This window comes from Scyliorhinus torazame, chromosome 25 (assembly GCF_047496885.1).
Source record: "Scyliorhinus torazame isolate Kashiwa2021f chromosome 25, sScyTor2.1, whole genome shotgun sequence".
Lineage (NCBI taxonomy): Eukaryota > Metazoa > Chordata > Chondrichthyes > Carcharhiniformes > Scyliorhinidae > Scyliorhinus > Scyliorhinus torazame.
In genome coordinates, this window is record NC_092731.1 from 12,549,738 (window position 1) to 12,574,114 (window position 24,377).

A 24,377-nucleotide genomic window follows, 5' to 3' on the forward strand; every position below is an offset into this window, starting at 1 on the left:
TTTGCTCCCCCAGAGGTTCCCCATGCACGGAGCGAGGAGAACACGGAGCGGTTATTTTCTATCACGGCCAGGCTGGAGACTCCGGAGGGTCTCTCAGTTCATCGAGTAAACAGAGCGCCTGTTGGGCCCACAAGCTGGGATCTTCCTCTGCATCGTGGAACGCCGCTGTTTCGGGTTGCCAACTCTGTGTTGGTCATATTCCTGGAGGTTTCGTCACATGATCACCTGCTGTCAAAGGCCCCGCCCCGCCCTCACACCCCCGTCCTTGGCTGACCGACCTGTCAATCCTGGTGGCCCAACCTCCTCCCCCAGCCAATCAAAAAAGCGAGCGAATCTGACTGGATTAATTTGGTCTGTTCCCCATCTTGGATCTTTCAATTTAAAATCAATAAATGCAATGTTCAAAGAAGCTTATTAAAAAAATAGCTTTGAAGGCCTCTCTGATTTTCTTCCTGGGGTTTGCTCGCAACAGGGGTCCAGGGACTCCAATACTGAAGGTTTGGCATTTTCATTGTTATTTCATTGGTAAAGGGAGAGAGGCAGAAATCTGTGGTGAATCAGTTTTTGTTTTCTGCAATGGAACCTTTCCTCCCCCAGAGGTTTAAATCTCAGGGATTGGGGTGGGAGGGAATATTGCTGCCAGGGTAGGCTGGTCAGGAGTCTCTCGTTGAAGCAGGCAGCTCTTCATACTTGCCGTTGCGGAGGGGCAAGAGTGTGGGAGGATCTGTAAGTTTGTCTGAAACGTCCCCCAGGACTCTGCCCGAATAAGGCCTCTGGGGAGCTGATGCTAGTCCTCGTGAGGGCCTCGTGAAGCCTTTGCTAAATTTGGTGCCTTTTAAGGCCCTCAGGAGGTTAAGCAGCGCCAGAGGTGGAAACTGAGGCCTCACCGGTCCTGCCCACATAGAAAGCATAGAAGAGTCAGCGAATCCCTACAGTGCAGAAGGAGGCCATCCAGCCCATCGAGTTTGCACTGATCCTCTGAAAGGGCACCCTACCTAGGCTCACTCCCTCACCCACCCTGTAACCTCACCTAACCTGCACATCCCTGGACACTAAAAGGACAATTTTATCACGGCCAATCCACCAACCTGCACATCTTTGGACTGTGGGAGGAAACCGGAGCACCCGGAGGAAACCCACGCAGTCACGGGGAGAACGTGCAGACTCCGCACAGACAGTGACCCAAGCCGGGAATCGAACCCGAGTCCCTGGAGCTGTGAGGCAACAGTGCTAACCACTGTGCTACCGTGCCGTCCTGAAATCGCAGCAACAAATGCAGCTTCCCTCTAAGGCAGTACTGAGGGAGAGCTGCACAGTCCGAGGTGCTGTCTTTCCGATGTGACTTCAAACAGAGGCCCTGCCTCACCTGCTCTTCCGAGTGGGATGCAAAAGAGCCTGAGGCACTATTTTGAAGACGAACAGGAGAGCCCTTCCGGGTGTCCTGAGCAATATTTACCCCCGAACGAACATCGCTGAAACAAAATCTGATCATCTGGTCATTATAGGGGCTGTTTAGCACAGGGCTAAATCACTGGCTTTGAAAGCAGACCAAGGCAGGCCAGCAGCACGGTTCAATTCCCGTACCAACCTCCCGAACAGGCGCCGGAATGTGGCGACTAGGGGCTTTTCACAGTAATTTGAAGCCTACTTGTGACAATAAGCGAGTTTCATTTCATTTCATTATCACTATTGTGTTATGTACTCTGGGATAACACAGGCTGCAATTCGATGCAGCTTTGACCAAAAGATACTCCAGACTTTGAAGTAAGTTCAATGTGATTTATTGAACCATTAGCACAGTTCTCTATGAGTTTGACGCTCCTGCTAAATTTGCTATAATAACTCAGTCTAACTAACCAGTCTGCTCTAAGCCATGCGGTGGGTGTAATGCTTCTGATCTGTCCCTGTCCTACTCTCTATGTGTCGCCTGTGGCAAGAGACAGAGCATGTGTGCCCTGTCCTTATATATGGGTTGTGTAATGCCCCTTGTGGGAGTGTCCCCTCTGGGTGTCTTGACTGCCCATTGGTCGTGTCCTATTCTATGTGTTCATTAGCTGTATGTCTGCATGTCATGACGTCTCCGGTGCTCCCTTTAGTGTTTACGTAGTCGTAGTGTATTTATATTAACCCCTTGTGTATTTACAGTGATGCATATCACCACAATCACATTTTGGGAGCTTGCTCTGCGCAAATTGACGGCCGCATTCCGACAGTGGCTACATTTCAAAAGCACCTCATTGGCTGCAAAGCAATTTGGTGGAAGTCCTGAGGTGGTGGAAGGCGCTACAAAAATGCAAGTTTTACACATGAGCGAAGAATTTACACGTGGCCACAGACAGTGAGCATCTTAAAACATCGAGGGGTTAGAGAGGAAGACGAGAAAATCAGGAATGCTCACAGCTTTGAGTTTCTTCACCGCATCTTCACACACATGCATCCCGCGTGACTCCTCCACCTCCACATGACCCAAATACTGCACAGAGAGAATCGGATACACGTTATTATTTCAGAATTACACCTGTCACATTTTCTGTCTGAAAGTATCACCCTGGCAGCATCTATTGAGGAGTTCAAATCTCGCCTCCACCCCCCCCACCCCCCCAACGACCCTCTTCCAGCCGCATAACCACCCCAACCCTGCGCAACCGTCACACCCCCTTCTGCAATTCCCTCGCTAGCCTCCTCAAGCCCTACACCTCTCCAAGATCTCGGAATTCTTCCAACTCCACCCTTTCGAGCATCCCCGATTCCCATGGCCCCGCCATTGACGGCCATGCCTTCAGTCGCTTCGATAAGGTCACGAAGGAGTCCACGCCAAGTAGTTCAAAGTAGTTTATTTACTTAAAAAAAATTTTTTAAATTTTTTTTTAAAACAGTACCCAATTCTTTTATTTTTCCAAATCAAGGGGCCATTTAGCGTGGCCAATCCACCTACCCTGCACATCTCTGGGTTGTGGGGGTAAAACCCACGCAAACACGGGGAGAATGTGCAAACTCCACACGGACAGTGACCCAGAGCCGGGATCGAGCCCGGGACCTCGGCGCCGTGAGGCAGCAGTGCTAACCACTGTGCCGCCCCTAACTTAGTTTATTTACAATACCTATTAGCTACATATAAAAAAGTAAATAAACTAATTATCACACAGTAGATGCCAGCTGTGTCGGCCTTGGTGGTGCTGGATAAAGGAGGCGGCCATTTTGGACCGAGCCGAGGAGAAATCTCTTCATTCAAAGCGTCGTGAATCTACTCCTGTTGTGGGCACTGATGTACCATCAATGACTACGAGGCGAATGGTGAACAATTGAGGCTTTATTGTGCTAGATGTTAAGCCTCCTGCAGCTGGAACCAGAATGGGGGCAGCGCAGGAGAGCGTACACTTTTATACAGAGCCTGCTGGGTGGAGCCAGCAGGCTGGGATTTACTGTAATGACTGGAGTACACTGGCAGTACCGTAATACACGCAGTGTATGATCTGTGGTGTTTACCACAGGCACTCAGTCGTTGAGTAGATTGAAGACAGAGGTCGATGGATTGTGAAGGTTAAGGAATTTGGGGACAGTGTCGGAAGGTGGAACCGAGGGAAAAGATGAGGCATGGTCTTATTAAGTGGTGCAGCACGCTGGAGGGGCCGAATGGCCTTTCCCGTCTCCTATATTCCTTAAGCCTTTCCCCCCTCTCTCTATTTTTCTCTTCAGGCTGACAGAAATTCAGACCAAACGGTTTTGTCACCCGCCCCAGTATGGCCTTGCGACGCTCGGGAGCGAAACGTTTGTCCGACTCCGCACGAGGTGGAGCATCTCGTTGTTTCCTTCCCACCTTTAACGTAACAGCGAGGGGTTGTACTCACCCTAACCGGGAAACTGCACTTGCCCTTGCGGACGGCCTCCTCGTCAGCTTGCCACTGGTGAGGGCGGCTGGCCTCCGGCACGTACGGCTGCTTCTTACGGCGCAGACTCTGCCGCAGCTTGTTCATGGCGGGTGCCCTCTCCCTGCACAGAAACGCACAATTAAGCCATTCCGTTATAGAACCTACGGCAGGCCCTTCGGCCCAAACTGGTCGTGCCAACCAAAAAGCCCATCTGAGCTAACCCCATCTGCCTGCATCTGGCCCATAAACCTTTCCTATCCATGTATCTGTCCAAATGTCTTTTAAATGTATCAACGTCCCTGCATCGAACAATTCCTCCGGCAGCTCATTCCACACACGTCCCACCCTCTGTGGAAAAAAGTTGCTCCTCGGGTTCCCATTAATTCTTCTCCCCCTTAACTTGAACCTGTGCCCTCTAGTTCCCGATTCCCCAACCTGGGAAAAAGACTGAGTGTATTCACCCTATCCATGCCTCTCATGATTTCATACACTTCGGTACGATCACCCCTCAGTCTCCCACGCTCCAAAGAAAAAAGTCCCAGCCTGTCTAATCTCTCCCTGTAACTCAGTCCCCTCGAGTCCTGGCAACATCCTTGTAAATCTCTTCTGCACCCTCTCCAGTTCAATACCATCTTTCCTATAGCAAGGCGATCAAAACTGAAGACAATGGGGGGCGATTCTCCGATTGCGGGACTAAGTGTCCGCGCCCTCGAGTTTCACGACGGCGCGAAACGGGCGTGGGGACGACCGCTTCTGTCCCCCACAGGGGGCCAGCACGGTTCACGCCGCTCCAGCCTCCCTTCCCGGCGCCAAATGGGCGGCGCGCCAACCCGCGCATGCGCGAGGGATTTCTTCAGTGCGCCGGCCCCTACGCAACATGGCGTGGGGGTTCAGGGGCCGGCCGTGCAGCAAGGTAGGCCCGGGGGGCGGGGGAGTGGGAGGCCGGCCCTGCCGGTCCGTGGCACAGGCCGCCCCCCCCCCCCCACACCGACCCTACGCGCAGAGTTCCCGCTAGCAGCGGGAACGGCGACGGCGGGACTCTGCCCTTTCCGCGCGTCCCATCCGGCCCGTCTGCAGACAGCAGCCCGCGACCGGCGCCGCGCCAAATGTGGCGGTGCAAATGGCGCCGATTCTCCGCACCTCGGAGAATCGCGCGCCGGTGTCCGGGAGTCGTGGCGCAGTTGCGCCGATTCTCCGGCCCGGCGCGGGGCTCGGAGAATCGCGCCCAATATTCCAGGTGCGGCCTCACTAACGTCCTGTACAGCTGCAACATAACTTCCCAACGTCTTTACTCAATGCCCTGACTGATGAAAGTTTCAGTCCTTACAAGTTCCCCCACCCCACCACTACTGAGGAAGTGCTGCACTGTTGGACGTGCCGCCGTTTAAGACAAAGCATTAAAGCTCGCTCCCCACCCGTCCTGTCAGAGGGAACCACACTCCTCCAGCTCACAAGGAGCGGAGGGGCCAGGAGGGACCCTGGGGCTGAATAGCCTGGTCTTGCTTTGTAAATTCTGGGTAAGCATGGCACTATTTGAGTGCCGGGGAATTTTCCCCATGGAGTCCCAGTCCATTATTATCCCTTAATCAACACAGCTAAAAACAGGCTGTCTGCTCATTTCTCATTGAGGTCGCTGGAAGTGTGTAATTGATATCACCATATGTGAATGTATTTTGCAAAAGCTTCCTAACCTAGAGTGATGAGAATGTGGAACTCACTCCCACAGTGGTCGAGGCAAATGGGATGGATGCATTGAATATAATAATAATGTTAGTTAGTATCGCAAGTAGCCTTACATTAACACTGCAATGAAGTTACTGTGAAAATCCCCTCGTCGCCACACTCCGGCGCCTGTTCGGGGACACGGAGGGAGAATTCAGAATGTCCAATTCACCCAACAAGCACGTCTTTCGGGACTTGTGGGAGGAAACCGGAGCGCCCGGAGGAAACCCACGCAGACACGGGGAGAACGTGCAGACTCCGCACGGACAGTGGCTCAAGCCGGGAATCGAACCGGGGACCCTGGAGCTGTGAAGCCACAGCTGACGAGGGAGAATGGATCAGGAGGCTGTGTTGATGGGGGCGAGGCGAAGAGGGGTGGGGAGGAGGCTCGAGTGGAGAACGATACGCCAGCTTGGAGCCCATGGGCCGAATGGCCTGTTTCTGTGCTGTGAATGCCAGGTAATTCTGTCCAATCAATCAAGACTCTCAAATTTGTGGTTGTTTCAAACACCACAAGGGGGACCCCTTCTTGCACTGAATGGTATAACATTCCCAACAGCCAATGTAAATCTGGAGTGGGTGCAATACAGCCTGGCATCACGTGTTCTGCCAGGGAAAGGAACACAGGCACAATAATGTTTTCGCCTCTCCCCCATCTTGTTGTTAGGGACGGGGTGCCGACAGCTCTCCAGCCTTCTGTCCAAAATGATGTCCATTACAGGTAAACTGAGCCTCGCTAATTCACCCTCAAACTGAGCTTCTCGTTAAGAGTCAACCCCATCGCTGTGGGTCTGGTGTCTGGAGGCCAAGTAAGTAGGACGGCAGATTTCCTTCCCTAAAGGGACATCAGTGAACCAAATGGATAGGGGGCGGCATGGCGCAGTGGTTAGCACTGCTGCCTCACGCCGCCGAGGACCCGGGTTCGATCCCAGCCCCCGGGTCACTGTCCATGTGAACAAAGAACAAAGAAAAGTACAGCACAGGAACAGGCCCTTCGGCCCTCCAAGCCTGCGCCGACCATGCTGCCCGTCTGAACTAAAATCTTCTAACTAAAATCTTCTACACTTCCTGGGGTCCGTATCCCTCTATTCCCATCCATGTATTTGTCAAGATGCCCCTTAAATGTCACTATCGTCTCTGCTTCCACCACCTCCTCCGGCAGAGAGTTCCAGGCACCCTCTACCCTCTGTGTAAAAAACTTGCCTCGTACATCTCCTCTAAACCTTGCCCCTCTCACCTTAAACCTATGCCCCCTAGTAATTGACCCCTCTACCCTGGGGAAAAGCCTCTGACTATCCACTCTGTCTATGCCCCTCATAATGGAAGTCGGCACATTGAAATGAAAATCGCTTATTGTCACAAGTAGGCTTCCAATGAAGTTACTGTGAAAAGCCCCTAGTCGCCACATTCCGGCGCCTGTTCGGGGAGGCTGGTGCGGGAATTGAACCGTGCTGCTGGCCTGCCTTGGTCTGCTTTCAAAGCCAGCGATTTAGCCCTGTGCTAAACCAGCCCCACCATTCTCCCCGTGTCTGCGTGGGCCTCACCCCCACAACCCCAAGGTGTGCAGGGTAGGTGGATTGGCCACGCTAAATTGTCCTTAATTAGAAAAATGAAGTAGGTACTCTAAATTTTTTTTTTAATGAACCAGAAGGATTTTTACCACAATCTGGTGGTTTCATAATTAATAAAATTAGCATTTCATTCCAAATTGATTAATGAATGAAAACTACATTTGAACTCATCACACCAGACCATTCGCCCAGGGCTCTGAACATTACCAGTCGCACTACATCTTCCAATTGACATTCAAGCCAAACAAATTAATTCCACATTACACAACCCAAGAGAAGTATTTGGTATCTGGCCAACATCATGGAATTATATAATTTACAGTGCAGAAGGAGGCCATTCGGCCCATCGAGTCTGCACCGGCCCTTGGGAAGAGCACCCTACTTAAGCCCACGCCTTCACCCTATTCCCGTACCCCAGTAACCCCACCTAATCTTTTGGACATTAAGGGGCAATTTAGCGCGGCCAATCCGCCTAACCTGCACATCTTTGGGTTGTGGGGACGAAACCCACGCAGACCCGGGGAGAATGTGCAAACTCCACACGGACAGTGACCCGGGGCCGGGATCGAGTCTGGGTCCTCGGCGCCGTGAGGCAGCAGTGCTAACCAATGCGCCACCGTGCCGCCCGGGCTTTGATGAGTTACATCTCGTAGATGGTACACATGGCTGCCACTGCGCGTCAGTGACAATGTTTCTTTAATGGTTGAACAGCAGACCCCTCCCCTTTAAGTACATCGGCCGCAAAGCACGCAATTTGGGAACTGGTTAGACTGCATACCACAGACTGCGAACCCAGAGGCAGGATTGCTCCAACACCCATTGATTCATAACCCTGCCTCTTCACAAAAGATACTTTCCAAACATTAATCACTCGCAGATTTAGACTTTCTCATTCTCACACGGCGCTGGCTTCGGAAGCAGCAAAACAACCATTTCCAGTCTGAACCAGAGTCCCCCCAGTTTTAACAAGTGTCGGTCACACGGGGTAAGGTGCAGAGTGTTCCCGTGAATGAGGTTGTGCACCAGAGAGAGAGAGCGCGCGCGAGTGAGAGAGAAACAGAATAAGAAGGTGACAGACAGGACAAGAGAGAGTGAAAAACAGTGAGAGGTCATTGGGAGCTGTGTGACGCAAAAGGGTGTGAGAGAGGAAGGAATGGAGAGAGAGAGAGAGAGAGAGAGAGAGCGAATGAGCATCTGCAAAACAGAGCAACTCTTAAAATATGTTCACTCAATATTTCTTTTGAAAGAAAATCAATCCCAGATGGGAGGAAAATTCCATAAAATGAGGCCTGGAGATTCTCTGGGAATCGTTTCTTTTACAGCCAAATAAAAATATAAAAACAAACCGAAAACTCACATCAGCAACAGTTGTCCAGCTGTTCAAACAGCCTTGTACAGCCTGAGGCTGTGAGAGGGAGAGAGACACAGACAGAGGGAGAGACACACACAGGAGGGCAGAGCGAGACAGATAAAGAAACAGAGTGAGACAGAGCGAGAGAGACACACTCCCACGCACAGGGAGAGAGAGAGCAAGCAAAAAGGGGTGAGAGACACACACACACACTGAGGGAGACAGAAACACACACAGACGGACAGAGAGACAGACAGACAAGTAGACGGATGGAGAAAGACAGACACAGAAACAGAGAGAGAGGGACACACAGACAGAGGGAGAGAAGGCGAGCCAGAGGGAGTGTCACGCACATAGGGAGCGAGAGAGGGTGAGATGGGGAGAGAAACAGAGAGAGAGAGATAGAGAAAGAGACAGAGAGACACACACATAGAACACAAAGAGAGACACACAAAGGGAGAGACAAAAAGAGAGACACAAAGCGAGGGACACAGAGAGAGACACAAAGAGAGAGAGAGAGAGAGAGAGAGCGACACAAAAGAGCGAGAGAGAAAGAGGCAGAGAAAAAGAGAGACACACAGAGAAAGACAGATAGAGTGAGAGAGACATAGAGACGGACAGAGAAAGACAGACATAGAAACAGTGAGAGAGAGACATCCACACAGGGGGAGAGAGAGAGACAGAGGGTGACAGACAGACACACACACACACCCAGTGAAAGTGCTGAGGAGAGAGAGTGTCTTTTGCAAGCCAGGGGAATATCACGTGGGTCTGAGCAACAATTCTGGGTCACGAGAGCCCGACACTGATCATTAGCAGAGACCTCACAAAGGATTTCATTAAAATGTGTGTACGGTTGTTGTACAGTATACAGCTGGTTATTAATGTTGATCATATTGTGTTACCAAGCGCACCAGTTTCCTGGTTCCACAACAATTCAGTGTCCAGATCAGCGTAACCATGGCGGGTGTGTGGTGTGTGCGCAGAGTGAGGCGAACAGGGCAATGGGCCGGCTGCATTGAAAATGGGCTGTGTGGAGTGAGGGAGGATGGAGTGAGGGGGGATGGAGTGAGGGGGGATGGAGTGAGGGGGGATGGAGTGAGGGGGGATGGATTGAGGGGGGATGGAGTGAGGGGAGGATGGAGTGAGGGGAGGATGGAGTGAGGGGGATGGAGTGAGGGGGGATGGAGTGAGGGAGGATGGAGTGAGGGGAGGATGGAGTGAGGGGAGGATGGAGTGAGGGGAGGATGGAGTGAGGGGAGGATGGAGTGAGGGGAGGATGGAGAGAGGGGAGGATGGAGAGAGGGGAGGATGGAGTGAGGGGAGGATGGAGTGAGGGGAGGATGGAGTGAGGGGGATGGAGTGAGGGGGGATGGAGTGAGGGGGGATGGAGTGAGGGGGGATGGAGTGAGGGGGATGGAGTGAGGGGGGATGGAGTGAGGGGGGATGGAGTGAGGGGGGATGGAGTGAGGGGGGGATGGAGTGGGGGGATGGAGTGAGGGGAGGATGGAGTGAGGGGGGATGGAGTGAGGGGGGGATGGAGTGAGGTGGGATGGAGTGAGGGGGGATGGAGTGAGGGGGGATGGAGTGAGGGGGGATGGAGTGAGGGGGGATGGAGTGAGGGGGGGATGGAGTGAGGGGGGGGATGGAGTGAGGGGGGGGATGGAGTGAGGGGAGGATGGAGTGAGGGGGGATGGAGTGGGGGGATGGAGTGAGGGGGGGATGGAGTGAGGTGGGATGGAGTGAGGGGAATGGAGTGAGGGGAGGATGGAGTGAGGGGGGATGGAGTGAGGGAGGATGGAGTGAGGGGAGGATGGAGTGAGGGGAGGATGGAGTGAGGGGAGGATGGAGTGAGGGGGGATGGAGTGAGGGGGGATGGAGAGAGGGGAGGATGGAGAGAGGGGAGGATGGAGAGAGGGGAGGATGGAGTGAGGGGGGGATGGATTGAGGGGGGATGGAGTGAGGGGAGGATGGAGTGAGGGGAGGATGGAGTGAGGGGAGGATGGAGTGAGGGGAGGATGGAGTGAGGGGAGGATGGAGTGAGGGGAGGATGGAGTGAGGGGAGGATGGAGAGAGGGGAGGATGGAGAGAGGAGAGGATGGAGAGAGGAGAGGATGGAGAGAGGGGAGGATGGAGTGAGGGGAGGATGGAGTGAGGGGAGGATGGAGTGAGGGGGATGGAGTGAGGGGGGATGGAGTGAGGGGAGGATGGGGAGAGGGGGGATGGAGTGAGGGGGATGGAGTGAGGGGAGGATGGGGTGAGGGGAGGATGGAGTGAGGGGAGGACGGAGTGAGGGGGGATGGAGTGAGGGGGGATGGAGTGAGGGGGGATGGAGTGAGGGGAGGATGGAGTGAGGGAGGATGGAGTGAGGGAGGATGGAGTGAGGGGGGATGGAGTGAGGGGGGATGGAGTGAGGGGAGGATGGAGTGAGGGGAGGATGGAGTGAGGGGAGGATGGAGTGAGGGGCGGATGGAGTGAGGGGCGGATGGAGTGAGGGGGGATGGAGTGAGGGGGGATGGAGTGAGGGGGGATGGAGTGAGGGGGGATGGAGTGAGGGGGGATGGAGTGAGGGGGGATGGAGTGAGGGGGGATGGAGTGAGGGGGGATGGAGTGAGGGGGGATGGAGTGAGGGGGGATGGAGTGAGGGGAGGATGGAGAGGATGGAGTGAGGGGAGGATGGGGAGAGGGGAGGATGGAGTGAGGGGGATGGAGTGAGGGGGGTGGAATGAGGGAGGATGGAGTGAGGGGAGGATGGAGTGAGGGGAGGATGGAGTGAGAGGGATGGAGTGAGGGGAGGATGGGGAAAGGGGAGGATGGATGAGTGGGGATGAGTGAGGGGGATGGGTGAGGGGAGGATGGAGTGAGGGAGGATGGAGTGTGGGGAGGATGGAGTGAGGGAGGATGGAGTGAGGGGAGGTTGGAGTGAGGGGAGGATGGAGTGAGGGGAGGATGGAGTGAGGGGGGTGGAGTGGGGTGGATGGAGTGAGGGGGGGATGGAGTGGGAGGGATGGAGTGAGGGGGGATGGAGTGAAGTGTAGTCACTGCTGAAATGTAGGAAATGCAGCAGCCAGTTTGCATTTGTGCACAGCAAGATCACACAAACAGCAAGGTGATAATGGCCAGGTAACCCTGGCTTCAGCGATATGAAGGGATAAATATTGGCCAGAACACGGGGATAATTCACCTCTGCTCTTCTTCAGAATAGCGGCGGTACCCAATCCATTTTTTCCAATTAAGGGGCAATTTAGCGTGGCCAATCCACCTACCCTGCACATCTTTGGGTTGTGGGGGCGAAACCCACACAGACACGGGGAGAATGTGCAAACTCCACACGGACAGTGACCCAGAGCCGGGATTGAACCTGGGACCGCGGCACCATGTGACTGCTGTGCTAACCACTGTGCCACAGCACTGCCCCACGGCAGGTTCATTTAGTGAGATCACACCGACGCCTGGTGATTGCCTGTGCTGTTAAAAGTGGGAGATCGGCCAGAGGGAGGCACCTTCCTCGAATGCAGAAATGTGCTGAGATCGAAGCAGGGCTGCTCGCTGTTACAGACACAGGATTAAAGCACAGATGCAGGCAATTCGGCCCAACTTGTCCATACTGTACCTATGCCTCCTCCAACCTATTCACCTCCCCCTTTCAGGATAGTATTCTGTTCCTTTCTCCCTCATGTATGTGTCTAGCTTTCTTTCCATCAGACGATATCCAAACGATTTGCCCCAGTTAGCGAGCAAGAACTCGAGTTCCACATTGCCGGTGATCCAGCTGTTTATCTTGTCGTGTGTCCGAAGCCGTCGAGTGTGGGAGAAAGCACAGTCCCTCCTTCCCGCTTCTCGTCTTGTGTAAATAAAACCTGCCCGCCTCCACCAGCAAACCGCATCAGCCCGCATGGGACCCAGGGGCCTGCGTTCTCCCTCTCGCACTCATTAAAAACAAGAAAACACAGACACACACGCACTGGGTACGTGAGGAACAGCAGAAGACAAATAATTTGACAGCTCGCAGTCGGACATCACTGAGCTCCGGGCCCCGGTGAGGGAGGTACTGGGGGTGGTGGGATATTGGGGGCAGGGAATCTACTCCAGTTGACGGTTTGACCCAGGTGTCAAGCCACCGTCCCCCTGGGCCAATTAGCATCGTGTCAGGCTGCGGTAATGAGGTGTTAGCTCGGGGGCAGAGCTGCGGGTCGATTGGAAGGAGGGGATTTCACGGATACAGTGGCAGATCAAAACAAGAGGAGCGGGATGCGCGATGATCACTTTATTCACTGTGAGTCTCTCACTATCCACTCCCACAGCTTGCTCCCTCCTCCGACAGGTGCAACCTGTCACTTTGATCGATCCCCGAGGCATCGGTCGCTCCTCCATCCTCCGTCCCCCAACACAAGGCGTCAACCTCCGCACAAGAGCCCAGGCTACAATCCCCTCCAGACTATCCGGCAACGGAGGCCATCGCAGCCAGAGCCGATTCTCTGCCTTGTCTGGTGTCTGCCCTTGACAGTAGCTCCCTCGTGCGCACACGCGTGTGCAAACCCATGCACGCACACTTTTGAAATGCGACATTTGAAGATTGAAGTGTGTACAGATTTGAGGAAGTGATTTTCAAATCTCCCTTGCTCACAAATGAGACTGAAAGAGATTCTGCAGCTCATCACTCGCCAGAGGCAATCTGAGGCTAGTGTGATTTTTAAAATGATTGCACCAGGATGTGGGGCTGACTGGCAAGGCCAGCATTCATTGACCATCCTGTATTGCTCGAGAGAATGTCGGTCAATGGCCTACTTGGGGCGCTGCAGTCTCACCATCATTCTCTCGAGGTGGAGGTACGCCCACAGTGCTTTCTTTTCCTGCAACGGTCTGATACAAACGAGTGAGACTCGGATATTTCAGAGGGGCCAGTTAAGAGTCAATCACATCGCTGTGGGTCTGGAGTCACGTGTAGGCCAGGCCGGGTAAGGACGGCAGATTTCCCTCCCCAAAGGGCACCAGATGGATTTTCATGGCAACCAACAGTCTCTAGGCCATGACTGGAAACAGCATTGCATCCCAGATTCATTCATTCATTTTGAATTTAAATTCCCTTCCGTTTCGGTGGTGGGATTTGAGCGTCTGAAGCATTAGTCCAGGTCTCTGGATTACTAGCCCCGGAACATTACCCATCACCAATGGTGTGCTCTACGTCCGAGCAATGGCAACCCAGGGGCGCAGTGGTTAGCACTGCTGCCTCACGGCACCGAGGTCCCGGGTTTGATCCCGGCTCTGGGTCACTGTCCGTGTGGAGTTTGCACATTCTCCCCGTGTCTGCGTGGGTTTCACCCCCACAACCCAAAGATGTGCAGGGTAGGTGGATTGGCCACGCTAAATTGCCCCTTAATTGGAAAAAATGAATTGGGTACTCTCAAATTTATTTTAAAAACAAACAATGGCAGCCCCCCCCCCCCCCCACATTGCAGAGTGTAACGCTGGGCACAGCCATTGCATAGGGCAGTGCTTTGCTGAATCAGTTAGAGGTTAGGATAACCCTGCAAACTCCGAGAATTAACCAGAATACTAATCTTTATTGTCACAAGTAGGCTTACATTAACACTGCAATGAAGTTACTGTGAAAAGCCCCCAGTCGCCACATTCCGGTGCCTGTTTGGGGAGGCTGGTACGGGAATTGAACCGTGCTGCTGGCCTGCCTTGGTCTGCTTTCAAAGCCAGCGATTTAGCCCTGTGCTAAATCCCTGTGCTTTAGTCCTGTGGGAGGAAACCGGAGCACCCGGAGGAAACCCACGCAGACACGGGGAGAACGTGCAGACTCCGCACAGACAGTGACCCAAGCCGGGAATCGAACCGGGGACCCTGGCGCTGTGAAGCAACAGTGCTAACCACTTGTGCAACCATGCCGCCCAACCACCAGGCCACTCCGAATAACTGGGATGGGGGAAAGGGGGGATAGAAATCACTGAGATATATTTATTTTACTTTGAACACTTCTGTTTCTAAATTCTAAAAAGTCAAAGAGACAAAAGGTCGTTTGATTGAATCACACATTAGCCAATCGGATAACAAAGGATGTAATCGCTTTCCAATTGACCAGAACCAGGAGGAGGGGCCTGTCGGTCAACCAATCAGAGGCCATATGACAACATTTTTAAAAAGCGCCACAGCGCATAAGATCAAGTGCTGGGAAATGGGATTAGAATAGATTGGTGCTTGACGGCCAGCACAGACACGATGGACCGAAGTGTCTCGTTCTGTGCCGAGAAACGCTATACGACTTAGTGATGAAACTTCCAGGAAGACATCCTGGAGAATGAGCAGGGCGGGGTGGGCGGCTCAGCTCGGCTCTCCCTGTGGGCCACATGCTGGAGCGATTAGATCAGGGCTCCAGACCCGCAGTGGGACCATGGCCAACAGCCTCCTGACCCAGAGGGGCGAGAGAGTTCAGCCAGCAGAGTTCGGAACACATCCCGAGATCTGGTGTCGGAATTCAAATGAAACTCCAAACGAAAAAAAACAAAGGACACACGATCTCTGTGCTCCCCCAATCCCAGCCTCTTGGGAGCGTCCCCAATTTGAATCCCTCCGTCATGAGTGGCCTTCGCTGCCTGGGCCCAAACCTCTGGAATTCCCGCCCTAAACCTCTGCGCCTCAATCGCCTCCGCTAAGACGCTCCTTCAAACTTACCCCTCTGACTGCTCTTTAAGCCTCTGTCCTAATATCTCATTACGCCACTCAGTGACAATTTCTGTTTGATAAACGTCCTGGGGTCGTTTTACCACATTATGGGCGATATGTAAATGCCAAGTGGTTGTTTCTGAAGGGTTTTCCGTCCAGGGTCCCCTCAAAACGTGAGCTGAATTGAGAAATCTTCTCACGGTGCTACTTTTACCAAGTGCGGATTAAAGCTTCATTCAAAGCGGACACAAGTCAGACACTTAGGCTGGGCCTCGTAAACAAACCCTGCGTCAATTGATTTGTAGAACTGGAGGAGAATGCGGATTCAAAGTAAACAGAAATCTGCAGAGTTCATTGTTAGTGCCTCCCAGATGTGCGCGACGCCACAGACTGTGAGAAAACGAACAGCTCAGCAGTTTGGGCGGCTGAGGCAGAAGCTCGGTCTTAAATCTCCTCGACAACCTTCAACGTTCCCTCCTCTTGTTAGCTACGATGCTTTACTGGGTTCATTCCACCAACTGCTCCACCCTCCTTACTCACCCAGACCCCCCTCTCCCTCCTCCCCTCCCATTTACCAATCATCCCGTCTCTGTTCGCTGGCTCCCAGTCCGTCAACGCATCAATATTTAAAATCCTCATTTTCAGACACCCCGCCATCTCCTCCAGCCCTACACACTTCCCAGATCTCCGCGCTCCTCCCATTCTGGCCCCCCTTGCGCATCGCTGTTCCCCATCGCTCCACCATTGGCGGCCCTGCCTACTGCTTTAAGGGCGGCACGGCGGCGCAGTGGGTTAGCACTGCTGCCTCGCGGCGCCGAGATCCCAGGTTCGATCCCGGCTCTGGGTCACTGTCCGTGTGGAGTTTGCACATTCTCCTCGTGTCTGCGTGGGTTTCACCCCCACAACCCAAAGGATATGCAGGGTAGGTGGATTGGCCACGCTAAATTGCCCCTTAATAGGAAAAAATGAATTGGGTACTCTAAATTTATTTTTTTAAACTACTACTTTGCCCTAGCACGGTTAGCACTGTGGCTTCACAGCGCCAGGGTCCCGGGTTCGATTCCCGGCTTGGGTCACTGTCTGTGCGGAGTCTGCACATTCTCCCCGTGTCTGCGTGGGTTTCCTCCGGGTGCTCCGGTTTCCTCCCACAAGTCCCGAAAGACGTGCTTGTTAAGTGAATTGGACATTCTGATTTCTCCCTCAGTGTACCCGAACAGGCTCCGGAGTGTGGCGACTAGGGGCTTTTCACAGTAACTTCATTGCAGTGTCAATGTAAGCCTACTTGTGACAATAATAAAGATTATTATTATCTGACTTGCCCAAGTTTGATTTGATTCTCTCCTGGATTTCCACAGCTTCACCTGTTCAATCCGTCTGTTTGGGAAATAAGGGGCGCGATTCTCCGATCGCGGGACAGAGTGTCCACGCTGTCGTGAACACCGTCACGTTTCACGCTGGCGGGAAACGGGCGCGGCACTAGCGATTCTGGGCCCCTGTCGGCGCTGGAGCAGATCACGCCGCTCCAGCCTTACTTCCTGCCGTGCAATGGGGGCGGCGCCAACCCGTTGATGCGCTGTGGCGACGCGCCAACCCGCGCATGCGCAGCGGTCTTACTGAATGCTCCGGTCCCGACGCAATGTGGCGCAAGGGTTCTGGGGCCGGACGCGCAACAAAGTAGGCCCGTTTGGGGGGGGGGGGGGGGGCTGGCCCACCGATTTGTGGGCCCCGATCGCGGGCCAGACCCCATCGGAGCCCCCCCTCTCTCCCCACAGGCCACCCCCGTAGAATCGGCGGCCCCGTACAGTGGCCCGCGACCGGCGCCCTGCCAAGCGCGCCGGCGCAAATGGCGGCGATTTTTCTCACCTTGGAGAATCGCGCGTCGGCGTCGGGGAGGCGTGGCGCGGTTGCGGCGATTGTCCGGCCCGGCGCGGGGCTGGGAGAATCACGCCCAAGGATGTTTCTCAGTGGATGGAGGGTCTGGACAATCCTTTCCCAAGGGAAGGTGCCAGACCGAGACGAGGAAACATTTATTCACTCGGAATCTTCGGAATTCTCATCCCCAAAGGATTGTGGATGGTCGGTCGGTGAGTGAGACAGGGATCTATAGATTCACAGAGGGAATATGGGGAGAGCAGGAAGGCGGGGCTGTGCTGGAAGATCAGCCATGATCTTGTTGAAGGGACAGAGTGGGCTCCTCCCAACATTCTGAAACCTCAGAGCGTGCCAAGAGGCAAAAAAAACCGGAACATTCCCGAAAGGCCCCTCGAGAGGCGGGAGTGGGGAAGAGGCTGGTTTTACATGCACCATCAGTGTTCGAAGAGACATCACCATTAGCAATTACGGGGCTGCCAAGTAGCAAATTCAGATCAGTGGATTAATTCCTTTGAAATGCCGCGGTGGTAGCCTTATCTCTCCGTGTGCAGGGAGGGTAGCGGGGAAATGCATGAGCATCATACAATTTGCCTTCCGTGACTCACAGGCAGGGGAGAATGGGTGAGAGAGAGACAGGAGAAGAATGCCAATGGATTGCAGAGTAAATTGGCTCCGATTTAGAATTACACCGTGCTGAAGGATGCCATTCGGCCCATTGTGTCTGTGGTAGCCCCTTGGCAGAGCTAGCAATCCGTCTCACTGCCTTGCTCCTTCCTCTTAAGCCCTGCAAATTTTCCTAAGTATTTGTCCGACTTCCTTTTGAGAATTAATATTGAATGTGGGGCGGGATTCTGCGGGGCGGGCAACTCCAGCGGGACGGAGTGGCGTGAACCACTCCGGCGTCGGGCTGCCCCAAAGGAGCGGAATCCTCCGCACCTTCAGGGGCTAGGCCAGCGGTGGAGTGGAAGGGGCTTGGCGCCACGCCAACCGGTGCCGAAGAGCCTCCGCCAGTCGGCGCGAGTTGCCGCATGCGGGGGAGCGCCAGCGTGTGCTGGCGTCATCCCAGCGCATGCGCGGGGAGGGGGGGGGGGGGGGGGGGTATTCATCTCCGTGCCGGCCATCGCGGAGGTCCACAGCAGCCGACGCGGAGGAATAGTGTGCCCCCACGGCACAGGCCGCCGCGGATCACCTCCCGGGGTCAGATATCCCCCCCCCAGAGGACCCCGGAGGCTGCCGCCAGGTCCCGCCGGTAAGTACCTGTCGTAACATACGCCGGCGGGACCGGCCAAAAACGTGTGGCCACTCGGCCCATCGCGGGCCGGAGATCGGCGGGGGGGGGGGGGGGCTGCGAACGGCCCCCGTCTGGCGCGGCGCAATTCCCACCCCCGCCAAATACCCGGCGCCGGAGAATTCAGCAGCTGGCAGGAGCGGGATTCACGCGCCCCCCGACCCCCTCCCCCCGGACGATTCTCCGACCTGGCGGGAGGGCGGAGAATCCCGCCCCTGTTTCTTCCATTGCCCCTTTAGGTAGCGCATATCGCTGCTTTCTCACCCCGCCTCCCAGCCTCCACGCCCTGGATATTTTGACAATTTCCATGAATCCAGGTCTCTCAGGTTATTAACTCCCCTGCCAATGGAACTAGGGTCTCCATATTTCCTTTTTTCCCCGTTATTCCTTCTCAGGATGAGTGCGTCGCTGGGCCGGGCCCGGCCTTTGTTGCCCGTCCCTAATTGCCCTCGAACTGAGTGTCTCGCTCAGCCATTTCAGTGAGGGGGCAGTTAATAAAATCTGGAATTGAAAGCTAGTCTCCGGAACGGCGACTGTACCACGACCATCGACGGTTGTAAAACCCCATCTGGTTCACTAATGTCCCTCTTTAGGGAAGGAAATCTGCCGTCCTTACCCGGTCTGGCCTACACGTGACTCCAGGCCCACACCAATGTGGTTGACTCTTAAAAAATTTTTTTGCAGTACCCAGTTCATTTTTTCCAATTAAGGGGCAATTTAGCGTGGCCAATCCACCTACCCTGCACATCTTTGGGTTGTGGGGGTGAAACCCACGCAGACACGGGGAGAATGTGCAAACTCCACAGGGACAGTGACCCAGAGCCGGGATCGAACCCGGGACCTCGGCGCCGTGAGGCAGCAGTGCTAACCCACTGCGCCACCGTGCTGCCCAATGTGGTTGACTTTTAACTGCCCCCCTCTGAAATGGCCGGGCGAGACACTCGGATCAAAGGGCAATTAGGGACGGGCAACAAATGCTGGTCACAAAATAATTTTTTTAACTTGCTTCATCAAGAAATTGGGAAACCTTCAAGTGTGATGGAGTAGGGCAATGGGGAAAGAGAGGAGGAATGGGACCAGGTCAGACATGTTGGTTTTAAAAACCTTCGCCTGAGCTGTAACTATTCTGTGATTTCTTGAGATTGGATTGAAGCTTGGCTATTTATTTATTTATGTTTTAATATAATTTTAAAGTACCCAAATTTGTTTCCAATTAAGGGGCAATTTAGCGCGGCCAATCCACCTACGCTGCACATCTTTGGGTTGTGGGGGTGAGACCCACGCAGACACGGGGAGAATGTGCAAACTCCACACGGACAGTGACCCAGAGCCGGGACCGAACCCCGGGTCCTCGGCGCCCTGAGGCAGCAGTGCTAACCACCGTGCTGCCCAAAAACTTGCTATTTAATATGAAATATTAATTACACGGTAACACAATTTAACTATGTTATTTAGCTTGGCAAATAGAGCAGGAGGGGATGTGAGGAGGATTTTATTCAAATCTGGAATGCACTGCCTAAAAAAGAATAGCAGCTTTGGAAAAGGGTTTCGATTTAGCCAAATGGACTCTTTCCGCGCTGGAAGTTTCTCTTCTCGCGAGCCAGCCCTGGGTAGCACTCTCGCAGAGTCAGGAGATTCCGAGTTCAACCCAACCCCAGAGACTCCAGCATAATAGCCAGGCTGACAGCCCCAGGTACGGTGCCGATAGAGTGCTCTATTGTCAGGAGTGCAAAGGATCCCATGGCCGTTGTTTGAAATGCAAGGAGAGCTGCCTGGGGCTAATACCTATCCCTCAACCAACATCATTCAACACAGATCATCCAGGCATTATCGCATTCTCGACTGTGGGAGCTTGCTGTACACCACTTGGCTGCCACGATTCCTACTTTACAGCAGGGGCCACACTGCGATCAGTAATTAACTGGCTGTGAAAGGGCTCTGGGTCTTCGGAATATCTTGAAAGGTGCTACAGAAATGGAGGTCTTTCTTTCCTTCTATTTTCAGAGCATTAAGTGATTTTCTTTCATCGACTGCGAACACAATGGCCTGTGGCGGATTCCTCAAACGCTGCAATCAACTGCTGGCATGTGGGACCTCTCCCAGGGCCGAGTGCTCCAGCGATTCCATGAATCCGGTCATACTGAACATTGGTAAGGTTGGCTGGGCGAGGCGAGCTGCTGGCCCAAAGGGCCCACAGCGAGCAGCAAAAGCGTAACCGTGACAGGCAGTCAGGTCGGCCGAGGCCTGATTGGGATTAACCCCGTCGCGGCCAATCGAAAACCACAGCTCCGCGCGTTAAGTTAAACACAGGGAGGGACCGCCCCCCCCCCCCCCCCCATCGTCAGCCCACCTCCCACCCCAGAAATTTGGGCACAAAATCCAACGCAGTACCGAGGGGTTGCCGCACTGCCCGAGAGGTCTCAGCTTCCACAGGGAGAGGTAAATTATTTATTTATTTATTTCTAAATTTAGAGTATCCAATTCATTTTTTCCAATTAAGGGGTAATTTAGTGTGGCCAATCCACCTACCCTGCACATCTTTGGGTTGTGGGGGCGAAACCCACGCAAACACGGGGAGAATGTGCAAACTCCACACGGACAGTGGGATGGAACCTGGGACCTCGGCGCCAAGAGGCAGCAGAGCTAACCCACTGAGCCACCGTGCTGCCCTGGGAGAGGTTAAATTGAGATTAAACCCTCGCCAGGCGGACGTGACAGATCTCAAGCCCACTATTCTGAAGAGGGGCGGGCTCGGCGGAGCGGGAGAAAGGGGTTCTCCCGCGTTTCCTGGCCAATATTTATCCCTAAACCAACAGGGCTAAAAAAAAAACAACCACTTTAAAAACAGGAGGTGCATTGGTGATTTATCAATGTCAACACATTAACTCCCAACGTCAACGAGGTGCGCGTCTGCCCAGAGACTTACGCACGTCGCGAGTGCAACGCCATTCGCGCCCGTTTAGGGCAGGTTTTCTCTGAACGGGGGCAAGGCCAGGGCACCAGGTCCCCGTACGGCCATCCCATCTGCCTCAGCTGCTACCAAGCAGTTGGCACCCTTATCCTATCTTCATCCATCACTGTCATACACTCGGTCTGGGCCTACGCCAGGGTCAGGGGTGAGAGGTCACAGCCAAGCAGCTGCAGCCTCTTTGAAAAGAGAAACAGAGTCAAACTCACATTTTTTTGTTGTTTTAATTGGAAGGACGGAGCAGGAAACTTTTTTTTGGGGGGTGGGGAGGGAGAGGGCGGGATTGGCATAGCATCTGCGTTCCGTCTGAATGGGAAATGGCTGCGGTCTGGGAGATCCAATACCGCCCCCTCACCCCCCCCTCCCACACCCCCCCCCCCCCCCCCCACACACCCCCTCACCCCCCCTCACCCGCGGGGCGGCGGGGAAGTTCTGCTTCCGTCCATTTGGCAGCGAGGCGAGGAGTGCCCAATCCAGGACGAAAGCTCCAGCACATTCTGGAATCGCTCAATTTCACATCTGGCTGAAATAACTTAGATCTTCGCATTTCAATAAAACCTCGGCCAAATTCAAACTGAAAAATGTCAGGGTGACGCAGTTTGTTAAACATCCCAGTCACAACCAATTGTCAATAAGGTTGAGAGAGCAACGAGGGGGAGGAAAGAAACAGAAAAGGAGAGAGAATCAGAGAGAGCGAGAATCAGATGCGTTTACAATCTATTGAAATGCAAGATTGAAAATACCTTCAAAAATAATACATCCAATTCTACCAAATTCCCTACAAGTTATTAACAACAAGGTGGACAATTCCATCGAGAAAATCAGCCAGACTATAAAAGTAGAATTAAAGGGGTGAGATTTCCACAGCACCATTTCTAACACGATGACAGCATGCGCCCTCTGGCTTGCTGGTGAGGTAGGGGGATGTTACCTGATTCATACTCGGGAGCAGCACTGTGACAGGATGGTTATCTGAGGCAGGAGTACAGGGATCTTCAGTTTCTTGAATGATTAGGATTATTCCCACTGGTCAAACAGTCTAGACAGTGAGTGCTTCGTCAGGTCTGAGCTGGGAATGCTAAATGCGCATCGCACCCACAGCTCACAGACAGGGGAAGCGTCTGAGTGATGGAGGATTGAGGGGAGTAAGGCCAGGGGACAGACAAACAGGGCAAAGAAGAGAGGAGCCTGCAGAAAAGGGCAATTCCACACAAGAAAAATCGAAGGAATTGGAAATTCAGACACCGTCTCCCATAGTCAAAAATTACCCCCATTATCTCCGATCGTCCACTAAAGTCATTCACACCATGTTTAGAAGCAGAAAGGTATGGAAGGATATGACAGAAATACAATCCCTACAGTGCAGAAGGAGACCATTCGGCCCATCGAGTCTGCACCGACCCTTGGAAAGAGCCCCCTACTTAAACCCACACCTCCAGCTTATCCCCGTAACCCCACCCAAACCTTTTGGACACGAAGAGGCAATTTAGCACGGCCAATCTACCTAACTTGCACATCTTTGGACTGTGGGAGGAAACCGGAGCACCCGGAGGAAACCCACGCAGCCACGGTGAGAACGTGCAGACTCCGCGCAGACGGTGACCCAAGCCGGGAATCGAACCCGGGACCCTGGAGCTGTAAAGCAGCAGTGCTAACCGCTGTGCTACCGTGCCGACCAATAGCCCTCAAGAATTACAGAATTATGAGAGCACAGAAAGAGGCCATTCAGCCCAACATGTCTGGGCTAACGCTCCGAATGAGCAATTCACTCGGTGCCATTCTCCTGCTATAGATTCATACATAGATACATATATCGATACATACATCGATACATACATCGATACATACATCGATACATACATCGATACATACATCGATACATACAAGATAGGTGCAGTTCCACATAACCGCCTTGCTCCTATGCCCCAACTAATAAAGCCCAGTATGGCGAATGTTTTATTAACAGCGCTGTCAATATGTCCCGTCACCTTCAATGACTTGTGCACATTTACAACCAGCTCCCTCTGCTTCTGCACCCCCTTCAAAGTTACTCTTTATTTATATTGTCTCTCAATGTTCCTGCTTCCAAAATGTACATTTCTCCGCATTCAACTCCACCTGCCACCTGTCCTGCCCATTTCGCCAACATGTCCTGTTGCTCTCTACACCAGGCATTGTCAAACTCGGGGGGCGCGACCCGCAGGTGGGTTGTGGGCGGGTGTCTGGAGGGTCGTGGAGCCGTCCGTCGCGGCGCACCCAACCGCGCAAATCTGCGCGCAACAGCCGACTGTTAATAACGTCGGCTGCAAGCGGCCTTCCAAATGGCCGCGAACCTGTAAAAAAACAATGTATTGACCCAGAGCACGAGGATTGGCCTGTTTCCATCCCGCATGCTCCACAGGGTCATAACATAACACACGGCTTTACTCTCCCACGTACATGTGTGGCCAAGCGTGTGGTAACCCAGTACCCGTGGGATCAGAGCAGAGGCGATGAGGCTCCAAACACCCACCCATAGATCTGGGAGTGGAAGGTTCGGATTACAGCGCTCAATGTCTCAGTACACACCGAGGGAGCACAGGGATGGCAAAATACTGGTACCAGTATCGGGGTAGAATTGGAACCCTCCCAGCGGTGTTTGGTGGTTGGAGATCTACATTCAACAACTTACCATTTAAGGTTGGAACCTCTGACAAGGTGACCCCTGCCGACTAAATAGTCAAAGCTTCGCAGGCTTCTCGACAGGAGTGTTATGAGACAAAATGCAAAACCGTGGCTCTAAAAAGTGACCAAAAGCTTGGTCAGTAAGTAATCTTTATGTCACAAGTAGGCTTACTTTAATTGCAATGAAGCTACTGTGAAAAGCCTCTAGTCGCCACACTCAAGACGCCTGTTCGGGTACACAGAAGGAGAATTCAGAATGTCCCAATTCACCGACTTATGGGAGGAAACACGGTAGGGCAACATGGTAGCACACGTGGATAGCACTGTGGCTTCACAGTGCCAGGGTCCCAGGTTCGATTCCCCGCTGGGTCATTGTCTGTGCGCGGAGTCTGCACGTTCTCTC

General features: G+C 53.5%; 1 protein-coding gene across 4 annotated transcripts in view; it reads right to left on the reverse strand.

Moving 5' to 3' along the window:
- Window positions 1-24,377, reverse strand: part of numbl (NUMB like endocytic adaptor protein) — a 283,887-nt gene that overhangs the window by 44,158 nt on the left and 215,352 nt on the right. For 3 of the 4 annotated variants that reach the window (XM_072490024.1, XM_072490023.1, XM_072490026.1), the window contains 2 exons: window positions 3,849-3,990; window positions 2,399-2,473 (listed from right to left, as the gene is read on the reverse strand). In XM_072490024.1, coding sequence (XP_072346125.1) covers window positions 2,399-2,473; window positions 3,849-3,990 — 217 coding nt within the window. Of the gene's footprint in view, window positions 1-2,398; window positions 2,474-3,848; window positions 3,991-8,519; window positions 8,542-24,377 lie in introns of those variants that run through there. The other variant, XM_072490025.1, reaches the window with a different exon arrangement.